Below are 20,072 nucleotides of genomic sequence, written 5' to 3'. Positions count from 1 at the left end.
ATAAGAAAATGCAAATAAAGTGGGCAGGAATCTGCCCTTTGACCTTGGGCTGGCTAATACGAGTCTCAGCCTAAGTCACCTCACAGGGTTGTTGGGTGGATAAAATGGGTTCTGCTGCCTCTGAATTCCTTGGAAGAAAAGTGGGAATAGAAACAAAAACCTTCCCGTTTAAGTTAACCTAAATATTTCGTGCAGCCTAGGATAAGACCTGAATGTTATTTGGGCGTTATTTTGCACGTGTTGCCGAAACACCAGCTCCTGGGTCAAGGTGCCCTATTTCATTATATATCTTGGTGAAGCTGCTGCATGTTGAGAGAACTGAATAAGAAAGAGGAAAAAAAAGCAACCAGCCACTCTCTGCTCCAACCAACCAGCCACCCTCTACCTCGACTTTTCCAAGGGGACCCAGGCGTCCTGCCTGTTTCCTCTCGGCGTTCCCTCTAATACAGCAGCTAGCCGGTCTCATTGTGCAAAGAAGAAAAGAGAAGACGTCGGGGGGAGTCGGTTGGGGTTGGAGGGGGGGGAGCGGTTTGGAAAGTTTTTGCTTTTCCGAGGGGCGTGGCCTCTGGCTGCCGGAGGCGGGGCCAAGGCCCGCCCTGCCTATAAGAGTTTCGGAGGTGCCCCTTGACGCTTCCATTCATAAGCTGCGCGCCTGCCTTCCTGCTTCGGTTTGATCTCCAGCCTGTTCCCCAGGGCGCACCTGCGGCTTCGTCTGCGCTCCCCGCCGCTTTGGCTCCACTTCCCCCCTTCTGCTGCTCTTGGACGCCGCTCGCCGGGGACTTGGCTCTCTGCAGAGCCTCAGGAGCTCGCCTTCCTCCTCTCCTCGGAGTCCCGGCTACATGGCTCTCCGCCTCCTCTTCTCCGGCTTCCTGGCGCTGCTGTGCGCCCCGCGGGTGAGTGCGCAGCGACCGGATTCTCGCGCGTAAAGAGAGCGCGCAGCCGGACCCGTTTCCTACGCGCGAGGAGTGGTGTAGGCGTTAAAAGGTGCCTTTGCCTCCCGCTCCCGATGCCTGTTTACGGAGATTTTAGGTGCATCCGAGGAGGACCAGGTGGTTTGCTGCGAATAAAGTAGCCCTTTCGCTCGTGTGTGTACAGACACTTGGGTATCGATCTGCCCAAGCTTTGCTCTTGAGTAGGAGACAGACAGACAGGAGTGTCAACTTGGCCCCGCGGCCGTGGGTGCCGTGCAGCGTGCATGGCCCTGGCACCGAAATTTGTGGGTGCCCCGGGCCCCTTAATAGAATTTTGCGGGTTCCCGGGGACCCAGGGAGTTGGCATCTATGGAAGGAGACTGGTCCGTTTGCGTGCGCTCTGGGGAAGAAGGCTGCGTTTGGCACCCCAGCCTTCAGGTTGCAAACCCCGAGGTCTCAGGCAAGGTGTTCATAGTAAAAGGAAGGACGTGTCAGATGTCGGGTTTTTCAAGTTTCTAGTCCACATTACTGTGTATAGGTGGGAAAGGTGTGCAGCCTTTTGGAAGCCTGCGTATCTCTAGATAGGACTTGCTTAAACAAGTGCTATCATGAAACTATGGATCCTTATAATAGCTACTTCTTATTAATTGTATATCCTGCCTTTCTTCCAAGGACCTAAATGTAGTATAATATGGCTCCCCCCATTTTATCCTTTCAGCAACTGAGTGTTTCCCAAGCTTGGGTCTCCAGCTGTTTTTGGACTACAGTTCTCATCGTCCCTGATGACTGGTCCTGCTAGCTAGGGATGATGGGAGTTGTAGTCCAAAAAGAGCTGGAGACCCAAGCTTGGGTAACAGTGGTTTAGGTTGAGGGACCAAGGTCATGTGGTGAGGGTCATGGCTGAGTGGCCCAGTCCTCACCCAACACTCTTAATTTAAGCAACTGTGATGGTTACTATATCCTTCGGAAATAGAGCAGAACAGAAGGAAGCTCTTTGTTTGTTTGTTTGTTTTTAAAGGAATCTGGTCCTTGATTGGTAAAGCAAAAGGAACTTGTGTGGAGCACATCTGCTGTTGTCTTCAGAAGTTTTTTGTACTGCATTTAAAACAAAATGTGATTTTTAATTAGGCTGCTTCCTGACAAGGGCTTCATACTGTAAATGGGTTGTTGCCATATTGCAAGTGGGTTGTTTGCAACAGGTTTTTTTGAAAAAGAAGCACTCAGATTTCAATCCAGATTGAATAAAGAGGTGGGGTGCAGGCTGATGTTTTATTGATGTACGTACAGTATATGTATTTATCGCTTCCCCCTCACTGTGCAATTCCAGAGGCAGCTCAGTACACCAACTTTGGGCACACTTTCGGAAAACGCTATTTGCACGTGTGATGATAACGGGTGTCTGGTGAGGCTAAGATTCTGATGCAGCAATTGCACAGAGATTAAAAGGGCAAAATCTGGAAATGTCTTCTGTGTCTGTGCACAGCCCCTTCCCCAAAACTGGGATTTTAATTAGAGTGGATGACGGTGTTCTAAAAAGAGAAGTTTGGGGGTTGAAGTTTGCTTAGATTTGGTTGCTGTGTGTGTCAGTGGTAAAGAGAAGAGTAGTTGAATGAATCGGGATCTTTCTCGAATCAAAGTGCCGTTTTGTCTTTGTTTCCTGCGGCCCCCATGAAAACTTGTTGCTGAATCCTTTGTGAACTGGGTTTTTCCTCTCCTAAACTTTTGCCTTTTCAAACCTCCATCCGCCATAGCCAAAAGTTAGGGATGATGAGAATTCAGCAACAGCCACCACTGTTTGGCCACCACTGTCCTAGACTTTAAAAAATCTCTAACTCAGCAATCTGTTTGGGCAGATGAGCGCATGGATGTTCATTCTTGTGTGCTGTTGGCATGAAATATTGAGCAGGAGTGATAAGCCCCTTGCCTTGGCTACTCCTTCTCTGACCTGGCAACGAGGCCCCCGCCTGGTTGCAGAAGGCATTGACCTGAAGGACAGGAATAAAAAGAGCAGATGTTTTCTTCCACCTAATGATTCCAACTTTCAGGGTATGTGTTAGGGGTGTGTGTGTGTGTGTGAGAGAGAGAGAGAGAGAGAGAGAGAGAGAGAGGGAGATCTGCACATGGAAGTATTGCTTTAGTAGTGGATTTCTCGCAGCATTTGTGGCTGTTTGGGGGCATCCCCAGAAATCCTCTCTGGCCCATAGCATGGACCTCTTATTTGGGATCCACAGATCTGGTTGGCCACTGCAAGAACAGGATACTGGATTAAATGGGCCCTTGGCCTGATCCAACAGGTCTCTTCTTAGGTTTGTTATATGGACATCAGTGTAGTCATGGAATCAGTCAGAAGGGATCCCCGGGGGTCATCTAGTCCAGCCCCCCTTGCAATGCAGGAATCTCAGCTAAAGCATCCATGACAGATGGAAACCCAACCTCTGCTTCAAATCCTCCAGGGTAGGAGAGTCCGCCACCGCCCTAGGGAGGCCATTCCACTGTCTAACAACTCTTGTTTTTACACTTAAATCTTACCTTCTTCCTGCCCACCCTGACCTGTGCTCTTTCTTGCCAGGCCATTTGCATTTTAATCTTGCATCGCAATTCCTCCGGTCTCTGCTGGACCAGCGTGTAAGCACAGTGATCATCTTTTTGACACACACACACACGCACGCACGCACACACACACACCCTTCTTCACTGTCCTCTTTGTGCGCTTGGTTCTTGCCACGATAAATTAGTCTTTCAGGTGTTTTTGGAACTGTGTGTCGTCGTCCCCCACCCAACCCCATCTTTATTATTCCAAAGTTGACCCTTGGTGTTGAAACCCTTTTTCTGGCAGTGTTTTGGATCACGGTTGTTAAATGTAGTTTCATTTAAAAAAAAAAATATTTATTAACATTTTAAAGACTGCAAAAGAAAGACAAAGAATTAAACAAAATAAAACAATACAATACAAAAACACCACACAACACCAACCCCCAAACATTAAATTAACCAAACCAAACAAACACAATTTAAAACACATCTAATAAGTTCAGTATCTTAACTTTCATTTACTTGTTTCAATGACCTCCTCACACCTCCCTTTTTTGTATTCCACTTTAATTAACTGTTTCAGCAATTCCTTTCCATCTTCCTCTGTTTTCTGTCCTGTAATTTATCTTAACATATTCTAACCTTATTTTTTCCCTTTAATATATAATTGTCTTAACATATTTTAACCTTATTTCCCCTTTAATACTCTAATAATCTATTTGTACTTAATTCCTTGTAACATTTCTACTAAAGCCATATAACTCCTTTCCAACATTTTTCTAACACTCATTAATTTTACAATATTTTTATAAATAGTTTTTAAACTTTTTCCAATCTTCTTCCACCGACTCTTCTCCCTGGTCCCGGATTCTGCCAGTCATATCCGCCAATTCCCTATAGTCCATCAACCTGGTGATCTTCTGTCCGATGCTCTTGACTCTTTTCCAAGTCCCTTCTGCGAGTATTCTTCATATTTATACATGAACTTTACTTTGTCTTCCACTGATCTTATTTTTATTTTCCTTCCTTTGAGGCTAAAGAGTAGATCTTGGGGAAACTCCCACCTAAAGATGATCTTATTCCTTCTCGACAGGGCAACCAAATCTCCGTAGTTAAATCTAAGATCCGAAAGGTATTTCAGGACGTCTTTCAAAATTTCCACTCTTGACTGTTGTTCTTCTAAGTTCCTCTGGTATTTCCAACAGTCTCTTATTTTGTTCTTCTCTTTTTCCCCTCCTCTTCCAAGTCTGAGAGCCCTCACAGTTTTAATCTCTTCTTGACCCAAGTCCCGGTCCCAAAAGTCATCAAATTCCTGTGTAAGGAAATCTATCAAACTTTCCTTCTCCAGTTCAGGTAGGGCTCTGATCCTCAAAATCTGATTTTCTTTAAATTCAATCATAGCAGGCATCAACTTATGGTCATCAAATTGCATCTGTAAGGCTGGGACTCTCTCTCTCTCCAATTGTGTTACTTTAGGTTCAACGGCAATAACTTTCTCCCTAGCCTTCTCCGCAGTTTGCCATGTCAAAGTAGATTCCTGTGTCAGTTTCTGAATAGTTTCTATATTGGTGTTCACTTTTTGTCCCAAATTGTCAATTTTGGTAATTACCACATCCACCTTTTTGTGAAGCTGTTCCAGTGAGTCACTTATCTTACATAATACAACCACTAAGGCCTCTTCTGTCAACATTCTTAACCGATTCAAGATCCCCAGAATCTCACAGGTTTTTATCTTGCAGCTGGAAATTCCCCCAGCTCAACTCTTGTGACAGTTTCAAAGGCTTCCTCTAGAGGGAAACAGTTTCTATTTGTATTAGTCCTTTTAAACTCAATTCAAACAATAAAGTTAGTTTCAATTTTCTGTTACTTTTACTCCTTTTTAAACGCAGACGGAGACAATGGAAACAATGTATTCCTCTTATTTAAACGAACTGTCAGTGAACGTTCTAATCACGGTCAGTCCTGTTGGCAGCCCGTTTCCAGGTTCGGAGCGGTGGTATATTAACTCTGTTCGCTCTCTCCTGCAGGTATACTCAGTCCAAAACTTTCCCCCCTCTTCTCCTGCCACCAAGGGGGGGTTTAGTATTTTTTACTGATGGAAATTTAGTCCTTTACAATAGGCTTTCTGAGACTTCAGCTTGCATCCTCATTGCTTCAATCTATTTGCAAAAGGGGAAGGTGGACTTCCTGTTTTAGACCTCCCCGTTTCGGCACCAAATTAAGACGTTTAAAAATCCAATTCTCCGCTCTACTCACGGGTAGTTGCTTTAAGATCAAATTGTCCACAGGAAAAAGTCAGCGCTCTCTGGCAACAGCTATGCGGCTTCGCTCCGTGGAAGAAGCAGTCAATTCGAAGCACCGCGCCGCTCACCCCACGTCACTCCGGATCCCCGAAACTGGGTTTCCCCGTGAGTAGGGGAGGCGCAAAAGGTGCCAGCCGAATCCCACGTTCACAGGCTTCACCCGCCTGTGATTTTTAGTGGGTCTCCGCCTTCGCCGTGGCGGCCAGACCCGGATTCCTACGAAGCAAATTCCTCCCGATCAGAGGAATTCCGCCATTACCGGAGGCGCTAACCCGGAAGTACGTTAAATGTAGTTTCAGCCTTTCTGATCCAGGACTTTAAATTGTGCTTTTATAACAAATTTCCTTTTCTACGGATACTGTAATGTTTTACTGTTGCTAATGCGAATAAAGTTTATTTATCTTCTTGGTGTTGAAAAAGCAGACTCTGGATGCTAGTGTGGTTAGAGTGTCAGACTCGGACCAGAGCGCCGGGTTCAAATCTCCACCCATCCATGAAGCTGACTGGGTGGAGCCCGTCACTGTCTCTCAGCATAACCTACTTCTCAGGGCTGTTGTGGGGATTAAATGGAGAGGGCGAGAACAGTGTGTGCCACCTCAGACTCCTTGAAGGAAAGGTCATAGAATCATAGAATTGTAGATTTGGAGTGACCCCAAGGGTGATCTGGTCCAACCCTCTGGAATTCAGGAACGAAGGAGAGATCTAAAATGTACCATAGTAAAGATAAAGGTAAAGGTACCCCTGCCCGTACGGGCCAGTCTTGACAGACTCTGGGGTTGTGCACCCATCTCACTCAAGAGGCCGGGGGCCAGCGCTGTCCAGAGACACTTCTGGGTCACGTGGCCAGAGTGACAAAGCTGCATCTGGCGAGCCAGAGCCGCACACGGAAACGCCGCTTACCTTCCCGCTAGTAAGCGGTCCCTATTTATCTACTTGTACCCGGAGGTGCTTTCGAACTGCGAGGTTGGCAGGCGCTGGGACCGAGCAGCGGGAGCGCACCCTGCCGCGGGGATTCGAACCGCCGACCTTTCGATCGGCAAGCCCTAGGCGCTGAGGCTTTTACCCACAGCGCCACCCGCGTCCCAAGCAAAATGTACCATAATGAATATTAAACTCCGGCTGCAATTAAGTTTAGGCTTAGGCTGCAATCCTTCTTGTAAACCCTTCCAGGAAAGCATGCACAGTGGTACCTCAGGTTAAGAACTTAATTCGTTCCGGAGGTCCGTTCTTAACCTGAAACTGTTCTTAACCTGAGGTACCACTTTAGCTAATGGGGCCTCCCGCTGCTGCTGCTGCCGCGCCGCCACCGTGCAATTTCTGTTCTACACCTGAAGCAAAGTTCTTAACCCGAGGTACTATTTCTGGGTTAGCGGAGTCTGTAACCTGAAGCGCCTGTAACCCGAGGTACCACTGTATAGGCTCAGGTTATTAGTTATTATTTTTCACCTTCTTCAATACTGGGGTGTCTTTATAATAAAAATAAATAAATAAATAAATAAATTTTTATTTGTATCCCGCCCCCCCCCCCGGCCAAGACTGGGCTCAGAGCAGCTAACATCATAAAAACAACACAATGTGCATAAAAACAGACACCAATGAATTAAAATGCATCTTAAAATTAATTCAGACAAGTTAAAATCTAGACAGGTGGCAATTACCAGGTTGGAGTTGAGAGTGGTTAATACTTGCCAGGATCAATTGTTGCCATTGATCATACAAGGACCTGTGAGTGGATTGGGGCCTCCTTCTGGCTTGTTTTATACAAAGGAAAGTAAGTACAGTGGTACCTCTGGTTACGTACTTAATTCGTTCTGGAGGTCTGTTCTCAACCTGAAACTGTTCTTAACCTGAAGCACCACTTTAGCCAATGGGGCTGCCTTCCGCTGCTGCCGCACTGCCGCTGCGTGATTTCTGTTCTCATCCTGAATCAAAGTTCTTAACCCGAGGTACTATTTCTGGGTTAGCGGAGTCTGTAACCTGAAGCGTCTGTAACCTGAAGCGTCTGTAACCCAAGGTACCACTGTAAGTCAAACTGCATCCTGCCCAAAGGCCTGGTGGAACAGCTCTGTCTTGCAGGCCCTGTGGAAAGATGTCAAATCTCTGGTGACAGAGCGTTCCACCAGATTGGGGCCACGGCCAAAAAGGCCCTGTCTCTAGTCGAGGTCAGTCTAATTTTCACCATGCCGGGGCCGCTTCAGGAAGCATCTGAGGGGTGAGCTATCTGGCCATAGATTCAGTGAGGAGAAGCAGGAGAGCAGCAAATTTGTTTCACGTGGCTGTTTGCAAAAGTGCGAGGGTTTCCTCACAAAAGTGGGGCAGGTACTACGTCTATAAAGTCTTTATAGTTCCTCCAGGAAGCTAGTCTCCTTCCCTCCTGCCGCCAAAACACACAAATATATCTACCTCCAAAGTTGGGAAAGTAGGGTGGAATTTGTGTGAAATGTTCTGTGTGTATATATATGAGAGAGAGAGAGAGAGAGAGATGCACAACGGAAATGTCTAAGCAGAGACCAATGGAAGGCCAAGAACTGCTGTTTCCAGAATGGACGGAAAGTGTGCAGTGTAATTAATGTAGACTGTAATCTAGATTCTGCTGTCAGTGCAGTGGATGCTCGGGTTGCGAATGTGATCCATGCGGGGTGCACGTTCACAAGCTGCAGTGTTCGCAACCCACAGCTGCGCGTCTGCGCACGTGCGGGTTGCAATTCGGCGCTTCTGCGCATGCATGAACCTGAAATTAACCCGTTCTGGTACTTCCGGGTTTTGGCAGTCCATAACCCGAAAAAACACAACCTGAGGTATGACTGTAACCCGAGGTATGACTGTATATGGTTTGCTATTGTTGTAAAAGAGACGGAGAGTGACTTCAGTTTCCTGCTCTAGATGGGGGTGTCTGGGAATGAGACATTGCTTTCTCTGCAAAAAGAGCTCAGAGGAAGAAAGAGCCCTTGGCATGGTCAGATGATGTTGATGGGGTGGGGAGCATGATGCACGTTTCTGGGCAACATGTTCCCCACAGACATCTGATTAGAATCATAGAATAGAATCATAGAATCATAGAGTTGGAAGAGACCACAAGGGCCATCGAGTCCATAGAATCAGAGAATCCTAGAATCATAGAGTTGGAAGAGACCACAAGGGCCATCGAGTCCAACCCCCTGCCAAGCAGGAAACACCATCAGAGCACTCCTGACATATGGTTGTCAAGCCTCTGCTTCAAGACCTCCAAAGAAGGAGACTCCACCACACTCCTTGGCAGCAAATTCCTCTGTCAAACAGCTCTTACTGTCAGGAAGTTCTTCCTAATGTTTAGGTGGAATCTTCTTTCTTGTAGTTTGGAACCACTGCTCCGTGTCCGCTTCTCTGGAGCAGCAGAAAACAACCTTTCTCCCTCCTCTATGTGACATCCTTGGCCACTGTGAGAACAGGATGCCGGAACACTGCGGTTGGAAGCAGCGCATGGGTGGGAAAACGACAAAATGTCCGGCAAAATTTTGCCCAAAAAGCTCAACAACTTCGGACATCATTTTTTAAAAAGTTCGAGAACTTTTGTGTCTGGATTTTTACTTTTTGAAATATGACAGACCTACTCACCAACAGTTTGTAGAAATCAGCAGGCAATTGTTAATTTTTTGACAGCATGGAGATGAACACTTTCAACTGGTTGTTGTTGTTTAGTTGTTTAGTCGTGTCCGCCTCTTCGTGACCCCCTGGACCAGAGCACTCCAGGCCCTCCTGTCTTCCACTGCCTCCCGCAGTTTGGTCAAACTCATGCTGGTAGCTTGGAGAACACTGTCCCACCATCTCGTCCTCCATCGTCCCCTTCTCCTTGTGCCCTCCATCTTTCCCAACATCAGGGTCTTTTCCAGGGAGTCTTCTCTTCTCATGAGGTGGCCAAAGTCTTGGAGCCTCAGCTTCAGGATCTGTCCTTCCAGTGAGCACTCAGGGCTGATTTCCTCCAGAATGGAGAGGTTGGATCTTCTTGCAGTCCATGGGACTCTCAAGAGTCTCCTCCAGCACCAGAATTCAAAAGCATCCATTCTTCGGCAACCAGCCTTCTTTATGGTCCAGCTCTCACTTCCATACATCACTCCTGGGAAAACCAGAGCTTGAACTATACGGACCTTTGTTGGCAAGGTGATGTTGCCAAATCCAGCTGTACTTCCTGGCACAAGAGCTCAGGGCTGTCTTAAGCATATCCGGTGCTATGGTGCAAAAATATCTCCGTTTTCCAGAGTTGTTGACCTTTCGGGGGGGGGTGTGCTTTGGTCTGGCTCCTTTACATCGTGTGGTCCAATGTGCGCTTGGCGCTGCACATAACTAAGAGGCGCACAGATTGCAACCCAGATGGCCTCCCACGAAACCTCCCTCTAGGCACCTGGTGCCCCTGAAATGCCCCCGTCTGGGGAAGTCTGCGCCACAGGAGGGCCAGCAAGCAGATCAGGTAGTTTGCCGGCTGTGCCATCCTCGCTCGGCATCAGGATCGCACAGGGCAGACTCCGCAGGGAGGTGCGCAGGCAGCGACGCAGCCAGAGAGGGGTGCCCTGCGCCCACCCCCGATCGCACCCGTCAGGCACCCAAGCTGCCCCGTCAGGAGGGGGATGCAAAGGGGCTTCCCTGAGCCGGACGCAGCATGGCTTAGAGGGCGGCTTAGAGGAGGGGAGCGGGCTCCCCCGGACACTCAGCCTGTGGCACCCTCCAAAATCTGGCACCCTGGCGCCCCGCGTCACTAATGTCTATGGGTAAGACACCCCTACAAGAGCTTCTGAAAAGGTTGGTACCTCTGGTTACAGACACTTCAGGTTACAGACTCCACTAACCCATAAATAGTACCTCGGGTTAAGAACTTTGCTTCAGGATGAGAACAGAAATTGCGCAGCAGTGGCACGGCGGCAGCAGGAGGCCCCATTAGCTAAAGTGGTATCTCAGGTTAAGAACAGTTTCAGGTTAAGAACGGACCTCCGGAACGAATTAAGTTCTTAACCTGAGGTACCACTGCACTCTGGGAACTGGCTGCAGCATTGGAGGGGCTTTATGAAGTTTCAGAGGTCAGCAAACTTTTTCAGCAGGGGGCCAGTCCACTGTCTCTCAGACCTTGTGGGGAGCTGGACTATATTGGGGGTGGGTGATGAACGAATTCCTATGCCCCACAGATAACCCAGAGATGCATTTTAAATAAAAGCACACATTCTACTCATGTAAAAACACACTGATTCCCAGACCGTCCGCAGGCCAAATTTAGAAGGCGACGGAGCCGGATCCAGTCCCTGGGCCTTAGTTTGCCTACCCATGAAGTTTGTGCTTTGGGAACAGCTACAGTGCAGCCCCCCCCCCCTGCCTGGGCCAGGGGGGTTGTGGGCTGAGGCCTCAGGGCAAGCATATTGGGTCCAGAGCATAACTTGGAGGTTGGCTAGCTGACAGTTGCCCACTGTCGACATTTCACTTCCTGCTTGGATAAAAGGCTGTGAGGAAGGAGTAAGGATGGGGAAAGGGACATTGTTACTGCCACTTACTGCTGAGCTAGGTTCAAGGTTCTTGAACAACTTAGGTCAAGGGTACCTCAGGGATTACCTGAACCCTTACATCCCAGCTCAGATCACTGAGATCTGCTGCAGGCAGTGTTCGAAATTAGCCAGGCGCTAGGCGCATTTTGCACCTGGCTTTGGACCACTTGCGACCAAGTGAAGATTCCTGGGCGTCATAATGGCACCTGATGTCTCCACCATCTGGGGATCATTGGATTTGGACTGTTTTCACACACTAATACCCCACCCTATAGTATTCTGTCAGTTCTATTTTATCTGCACAATCAGAAATGAATTTCTGGAACCAAATTGCATTTTCTGGGCAGCCTGAGCAAGAAGAGTCACTGTTAAGAAAAAGAGGTTGGAATAATAGGGCAATATATATGTGAAAAGACCCTGATGCTGGGAAAGATGGAAGGCCCAAGGAGAAGGGGACGACAGAGGACGAGATGGTGGGACAGTGTTCTCGAAGCTACCAGCATGAGTTTGACCAAACTGCGGGAGGCAGTGGAAGACAGGAGGGCCTGGCGTGCTCTGGTCCAGGGGGTCACGAAGAGGCGGACACGACTAAACAACAACAAATATATGTGGACTATCCCTCGACCAAGTGACTTCTCTTCTTTCAGTTCTCAAAGCTCTTAACCTAGCTCAAGGTTGCCATCTGAACTAGCCAGATGTTTAACTGAGAATCCATCACAGTCAGTCCATTACAGTGGTGCCTCGCAAGATGAAATTAATCCATTCCGTGAGGCTCTTCATATAGCGGTTTTTTCGTCTTGCGAAGCAAGCCCATTGACAGCTTAGCGGATTAGCGCTATTAGCGTCTTAGCGGCTTTTAGCGGATCAGCTGATAAGCGGCTTAGGGCTTAGGAAAAGGGGGGGGGAGGGGAAAACCCCCGCAGGAACTCGCAATACATTTTCGTCTTGCAAAGCAAGCCCATAGGGAAATTCGTTTTGCGAAGCGCCTCCAAAACGGAAAACCCTTTCGTCTAGCGGGTTTTCCGTCTTGCAAGGCGTTCGTCTTGCGGGGCACCACTGTATTTGAAAAGTCTTTAGAGCTGTCTGGCCCCCAAATGGCAATTAGACATTCTGTTTTGGCGACTGCAGCGTTGGTTTAAGGAGCCATTTGGTGCCTAGTTTATATATCCGAGTTTCTAACACTGGCTTCAGGTACGTTGTTGGTCATTCCCCAGGTTGGTGAGGCTCATTTGACAATGAGAAACCAAGCCTTCTTTGTCATTGGCCCAGCCCTGTGGGATACTCTGCCAACAGTATGGAATAACTGTGCCAACTTTCTTTTCCACCAAACCTATGAAGGCAGTTAAGAATTCATCCTTCCATAATGCGTAATTGATGTCTGTATTTAACCTTAGTATGGTTTTCTATTTCTATCGCTGCAAACCGCTTTGAGATACACCATTATTTCCCCGTGCACAAGACGAGGTTTTTTATTTATTAAAAAATGATGTTAAAATTTGGGGCTCACCTTATACACAGGTAGTGCGGGGCGGGGGGTGATTGGTTTCAGCTGTGAGCAGGAAATTCTCCGCGTCACGAGGGTGGGCGATTGGTGGCTGTCACAAGGGCTGTTTGTGATTGGCTGCCGCTGCGGCAATTGGGCGGTTGTTTGGCGGCTGCCGGCGTTGAATGGCAGACGATTGGTGGCTTCAGCGACGCTCGCGTTTGTCAGTATTTGCGCGTTGGGTGATCGATTTTCGGCAGCCCCCCCCCAAAAAGCTTAACAACCCTTGGCAGTCTCCCCCTATTTTCTTAATTTTGAGTCCCCCAAAATAGCGGGCGTCTTATACATAGGGGGGGGGGGTGTTATACACAGAAAATATGGTTATATATCTATATCTATTTATGACGTAAAGGTAAAGGACCCCTGACCATTAAGGCCAGTCGCAGACGGCTCTGGGGTTGCGTGCTCATCTCACTTTACTGGCCAAGGGAGCTGACGTTTGTCCGCAGACAGTTTTTCCAGGTCATGTGGCCAGCATGACTAAGCCGCTTCTGGCGAAACCAGAGCAGCGCACGGAAATGCAGTTTACCTTCCCGCCAGAGTGGTACCTATTTATCTACTTGCACTTTGATGTGCTTTTGAACTGCTAGGTTGGCAGGAGCAAGGACCGAGCAATGGGAGCTCACCCTGTCGCGGGAATTCGAACCGCTGACCTTCCGATCAGCAAACCCAAGAGGCTCAGTTTAGACCACAGCGCCACGTGCGTCCCTTATTTATGACATAGTGGTATACAAATATTGGTATCAATAAATGAATAGTTCAGTGGCAGAGCATTTGCTGTGCACGATGCAGGAAATTCCAGCATCAATTGCTAGCGGCATTTCCAGGAAGGGCTGTGAAAAGACCCCTAGCAGAAATCTTGGAGAGCCACTATACAGGGTTATAAAGACTAGGACTAGCCACCTGGGAAACAGTTTCTACCCAAATGCATTTCTAGTTTTAAACGCAGTATAAGGAATCTCTGTAGGAGTATATTGTATTTTAAAATGGGGTTTCAGAGTTTTTAGGGGGTTTTGAATGTCTTATGTAGATTTTTCAATTTCATTGTTCTGTATGGAACAATGACAATAAAGATATCGTATTGTATCGTATGACCAGTCAGTGCAGAAAATGCTAATCTGGATGGACCCAATGGTCTGATTCAGTATCAGACAGATAGCCTCCTGTGTTCCTGTAAAAGCTGAGAGGGAGGGGGCTGCAAGGTCTCTCCTGCGTTAACTGGTTTTCCCCCACCCTCTTTTTATTGCTCACAGGCTGAGCTGGCTGGCGTCTTTGAACTTCAAGTCCACTCCTTCACCACCTCCAGCCTGCGGAGCTTCTGCCACGGCGGCCAGCCCTGCCGCCTCTTCTTCCGCGTCTGCCTGAAGCACGCCCAGGCCGTGGTTTCTCCAGAGCCCCCCTGCACCTTTGGGGCAGCCTTGAGCGACATCGTCCCTGCTGACCGCAATGCCGTGGCCACCAGCGGGCCGATCCGGGTCCCTTTCCACTTCAAGTGGCCGGTGAGCTCCTTTCCCCCCAGGCCTTAGCTCTGCATGTTCTGAGCCTCTCAGTTTCAAACTCAGGACAGGAAGCCGTGCTCTGCACCCCTTTCTCCCATGGGATCCTGATGAATTTGCTACCTGTGTCCCATATAGTGGGCATTTTCTGTCCGGCACATGCCTTGTTTCTGTACTTTAGTGTGCAGCAAGAAGGTATGGGAAAAGATGTGTTGCGGCATGTGTGGGGCTAGGATATCTGTTGGGGGGTGCAGAACCTCAGTTAAGTATTTTTATTGATTTACTTGAATGTGTGGGAATGTTCAGGGTGGCAGGAGAGGATATATTGTTTATTAATCTCCTTTCTAACTTGCTATAGCAAGTTCCTTTACTTAGCAGAGTTTACATTCCCCTTTTTACATGCACAGCAGATAGCTGGTTGCAGGCTCGTGTGAGCCTCTCACTATTATACAATTCGGTCTGTTTCAGATTGAATTGTACGTTCCTGGTAAGTTCCCTCAATCCTTAAAAAAATAAAGACACCACAATCTTATTCAAAGTCCAGGGCAGTCTTTAGCATATGTGCCACCGAAGTGCAAAGATCCACCCCCGCCATCCCCAACCAGAGACGAAACAAGTCCATGGTTCCACTAGTGACTCCGACTGCCGGTTATTTCTCTCGTGGGCTCCTTCTACAGTTGCAGCCTCGGGCTGGAGGCTCCTTCGCCTCGCCTTCGCCTCCCCAACCCACCGCCGGAGCCGCTTCCTGCGAGAAGCTTCCAAGGTTTTAATTAATTTGCAGCAATTAAAGCACGGTTAAGAGAGGAGGTGTGGAACAGCGGCGCAGCTCCCCCACAAAAAAATCTCCAAACAAAAACAGGCGTGGGGTTGCCCTCCCTTGTTCCCATATTTCTTTTCTTAGCGGGTTGGAAACGGTTCGCCAGATGATTTTTCTTTCGATCCCACAAACTTGAGGGGAAAAGCAGAGAGTGCCACTGATGGCGTGGCATGTCTTTGGTAAATGAGTGCACAAAATTGAAAGTCCTTTAGTGAAACAGTAGGCATACATTTTGGTAATACCTAGGTATATATGTATTTTATTTTTCTAGCTTGATCAAAATTATTATTTCATAACAGGTAGATAGTTAAGAGCTTAGGTGGCTTCAGCTGTGGGCGCCTGGTGCCCCCTAGAATTCAGTGTGCCCGGGTGCCCCACAACCATGGGTAAAGACAGCCCTGTCAAAGTCAATAAAAGAAGTTGACTTACATCAGTTCACAGATGGATCTCTGAAGGCGGACTTAGTTACCAATGCAGTCATACCTCCAGTTGAATGTGATTCGGGTTGAGTGCGTTCGAGTCGCGCTCTACGGCAACCTGGAAGTATCGGAGCGCGTTACTTCCGGGTTTCGCAGCTCACGCATGCGCAGACATTAAAAATGACATCATGCGCGGAAGCGGCAAAACGTGACCCGCGCATGCGCAGATGCGCTGTTGCGTCTTACGTTCCGTTCGGGATGCGAACGGGGCTCCGGAACGGATCCCGTTCGTATCCCGAGGTACCACTGTATGTACATGTGGATCTATTACAAATGGGGGGATAATCAGGAAGAATGGCAGATGAAGTTGATGGACTACATGGAATTGGCGGAAATGACTGGCAGAATCCGAGACCAGGGAGAAGAGTCGGTGGAAGAAGATTGGAAAAAGTTTAAAGATTATTTACAGAATTACTGTAAAATTAATGAATGTTAGGAAAATGTTGGAATGAAGTTATATGGCTTTAGTAGAAATGCTATAAGGAATTAAGGATAAATAGATTAATAGAGTATTAAAGGAAAAATACGGTTAGAATGTATTAAGATAATTATAAGATTAAAAATAGAGGAAGATGGAAAGGAATTTCTGGAAAAATTAATAGAAGTGGAATACAAAAAGGGAGGTGTGAGGAGGTCGCGGAAACAAGTAAATGAAAGATAAGTTATTGAAAGTATTTGATGTGTTTTAAATTGTGTTTATATAAAAACACAAAAAGTATTTGATGTGTTTTAAATTGTGTTTATGGGACGCAGGTGGCGCTGTGGGTTAAAGCCTCAGCGCCTAGGGCTTGCCGATCGAAAGGTCGGCGGTTCGAATCCCTGCGGCGGGGTGCGCTCCTGCTGCTTGGTCTCAGCGCCTGCCAACCTAGCAGTTCGAAAGCACCTCCGGGTGCAAGTAGATAAATAGGGACCGCTTACCAGCGGGAAGGTAAACGGCGTTTCCGTGTGCGGCTCTGGCTCGCCAGAGCAGCGATGTCACGCTGGCCACGTGACCCGGAAGTGTCTCCGGACAGCGCTGGCCCCTGGCCTCTTAAGTGAGATGGGTGCACAACCCCAGAGTCTGTCAAGACTGGCCCGTACGGGCAGGGGTACCTTTACCTTTACCTTAAATTGTGTTTGTTTTGTTTTGTTAGTTTAATGTTAGTGTTTTGTTAGTGTAATGTAGTGTTTTTGTGTATTGTATGGTTTTTCTTTTCTGTAGTGTCTAAATTGTTGGAAAAGGCAATAAATATTATTTTAAAAAATAAATAAATGGGGGGATAATCCCAGTGCTTCTGGGCAGTCCTAGCTAGAAGCTGGTCAAACGAAGAAGGAAGTGAAAAAGAGAGAGGTGTGCTGTGTGACTCGTCCTTTTGTTATCTGGACAGGCTAGGTCACGCCCACCTTCTATCACATGCAGAAGGATGGATGCTCCAGCCAGGAGGAAGAGGAAGTTTCGACTGGCTGGACCAAACATCCCCTTGCATGTCCACTCTAGGAAAACAAGGAATGTTGTATTTGACTGCTCTTAGTGGATTACATTCCACAGAATGTGGGGGTGGGGAGCTGCCCCCTTCCCACCCCCTTGGCTACACCCATGTGTTGAGCGAAGGCTCACATCCATATATACGTGCCCAGCTTCCAACTGTCTGGAGACCCAATCTCCTATCTGGTTTTTATCCCGCCTTTCTTCCAAATTGCTCAGGGGTGATATGAATGATTTCTCCCCTTTCACTTCCTTTATCCTTGGGTTAGACGGTGTTTGAAGTCAATTCCCATCACCTGCAGCCAGCATGACCAACAGTCAGGGCTGATGGGAGTTGTAGTCCAACAACATCTGGGGAGGGGGCAGCAACAGGTTGGCTACCTCTGTTTTATCCTGCACAGCTGGATCAGACACAGTGATCCGTTCAGTTCGGCATCTTGCTGTTCGGGTATCACTTGGAAACCCATGAGGAATTGGTATTTGCAGACATTTTGGGGGGCCCCTGAAACTCGAGCTTCCATGGGGGCCCCTGCACATCCAACAACAAGGTCTGGGTTGGTCTCTTCTTCAGTCGGGTTCTTCCGCAACAGATCACGACACCTTCGCAACATTTGTGCTTCTCACTCTCAACCATTGGGATTGTTGAAATATATACGAAAATGGAATAATTCAGGGGTCAGCAAACTTTTTCAGCAGGGGGGCCGGTCCACTGTCCCTCACATCTTGGGGGGGCGGGCTATATTTTGGGGGGGAAATGGACCAATTCCTATGCCCCACAAATAACCCAGAGATGCATTTTAAATAAAAGGACACATTCTGCTCATGTAAAAACACGCTGATTCCGTGGGCCGGATTTAGAAGGCAATTGGGCCGGATCCGGCCCCCAGGCCTTAGGCTGCCTACCCATGGAATAATTCATTTGAGTCACTGGACTCAAAGTGGGTCTCGTTTTAGGCAGTATTTGCCAACTCAGAGTTTCTAATTCAGCCTTTCTCAACCTGTGGGTCCCCAGATGTTGTTGAACTACAACTCCCATCACCCCTAGCTAGCAAGGCCAGAGCTCAGGGATGATGGGAGTTGTAGTCCAACAACATCTGGGGACCCACAGGTTGAGAACCGCTGCAAGGCTTTTCCTCTTTATATTTCCCCCGTCCTGCCCACTCATATACCTTTCAAGGTATTTTTACCCATTTCCTGCAATTTCTTCTCCAGTTCTCCTTTCACACTCAACTTATAACTTAGTCTCTCCCCCACCATTGAAAAAAGAAGCCATTTTATCTCATTCTTCCCCTCTAATTCCTTTTGCATTGAGCCCTTTCTCTCGTCAGAGTTTCCTCTTATTCACTTCTCTGTTCCTATTTTTTTTTAATTCTCTTTTTATCTCGCTTTCTAATTTCCTTTTACACCTCCTCTGGCCTTTCCACTGCCTTTTCATCCCTTTCTTCTCCACCCAAAAATGCTTCTCTGTCTCTCGGCCATCTTTACTCATTTCAGTGGTGTAACCAAAATGTGTGCGCATTATCGAAAGACAAGTAAATTATCAAATCATGTGTGCGCATTATCAAAAGACAAGTAAATTATTAAATTATATGTGCGCATTATCAAAAGACAAGTAAATTATCAAATCATGTGTGCGCATTATCGAAAGACAAGTAAATTATCAAATTATGTGTGCGCATTATCAAAAGACGAGTAAATGCTTCTTCTTTTTTTCCTTTTTGGTGGTATGGTTTATCCACGTGCAACAAATTTGACCAGGACTTCTTTAAAGAAGTGATACCCTTGTTAAGACTGCTGGCCCTGCCATTAGGCAGGATGAGGCAAGTGCCTAAGGCAGTTGATTTTGGGTGTCATGACAGCCAACTGTTAAGTTAATATTATTATTATTATTATCATATATTATTTTACTGCCAGGGAAGAGGGGAAGCAGTTATGAGATTTTCTGCTTCAGGTGCTAAAATAAATTAGTCAGATTTTGGGTATTAGGTACCTTGACTTGGAGTGGAGCTGGGGGGTGGGGGTGGCATTTGCTCCTCAACAATATTATTATTAGTAGTATTATTATTACTACTACTACTACTACCGTATTCTTCCATGTATAAGATGCCTCCTATTTTTGGGGAATCAGAATTAAGAAAATACACTATCTGTGTATAAGACAACCCCTTATTCTAAACTTAATATTAATTTTTAATCTCCAGCACCGACTTTTTTCATGTATTCCTTAACGCATTCCTGCTCTTTATTAATTTTTTGATTAGAGTAGCCTCTAATTGATGCTGTTAATTTTGCCATCTCCGCAAATTCAAGAAATTTGGTTCTCCATTCTAATAATTCTGGTATTTTATCAGTTTTTTGCCACTACGATTCTGGCTGACGCGGTTGCGTAAAGGAATACATTCCTTTTATCCTTAGGGATGTCACTCGATACTAAAACCAGCAAAAGTGCCTCTGGTTTTTTACAGATCGAATTCCTAAATACAGGTGAAACTTGAAAAATTAGAATATCGTGGGAAAGTTCCTTGAGTTCTGTAATCCAACCTGAAAGGTGAAACAAATATATGAGATAGACTCGTGACATGCAAAGCGAGATATGTCAAGCCTTGATTTGATATCATTGCGAATGAGCCTGGCGGACAGCTGATGAAAAGCCCCAATTAACAATCTCAGAAAATTAGAATATTCAAGGAAATATTCAAGGAATATTCAAGGAAATCAGCAAAACAAGGATTGCAAATCGAGCAAGATTGGACCTCTGAGAAGTAGAAGCACATCTCGCTTTGCATGTCATGAGTCGATCTCATATATTAGTTTCACCTTTGAAGCTGAATGACAGAAATGAATGAACTTTTCCACGATATTCTGATTTTTCGAGTTTCTCCTGTATCTTTTTAAAGCTCTTCATGTATCATAATCCAGAATTGTTTCACCACTTTGCACCCCCACAACTCTCCTCTCTGCCCCCCCCCCAGCATTTTTCCTGACGTATAAAAATGGTTTCCTTGCATTCGCCAGCTTGTGA

General features: G+C 46.9%; 1 protein-coding gene across 1 annotated transcript in view; it reads left to right on the top strand.

Annotated features, from left to right (window-relative positions):
* The first annotated feature begins 637 nt into the window (after positions 1-637).
* The window catches only part of DLL3 (delta like canonical Notch ligand 3), a 170,208-nt gene continuing 150,773 nt past the window's right edge, over positions 638-20,072 (top strand). Inside the window, exons 1-2 of the mRNA XM_079985492.1 lie at positions 638-893; positions 14,047-14,292. Coding sequence (XP_079841618.1) covers positions 840-893; positions 14,047-14,292 — 300 coding nt within the window. The 5' untranslated portion in view covers positions 638-839. The remainder of the gene's footprint in view (positions 894-14,046; positions 14,293-20,072) is intronic.

Source organism: Podarcis cretensis, assembly GCF_951804945.1.
Source record: "Podarcis cretensis genome assembly, chromosome: 8".
Lineage (NCBI taxonomy): Eukaryota > Metazoa > Chordata > Lepidosauria > Squamata > Lacertidae > Podarcis > Podarcis cretensis.
This window is presented reverse-complemented; position numbering and strand designations above follow the sequence as displayed.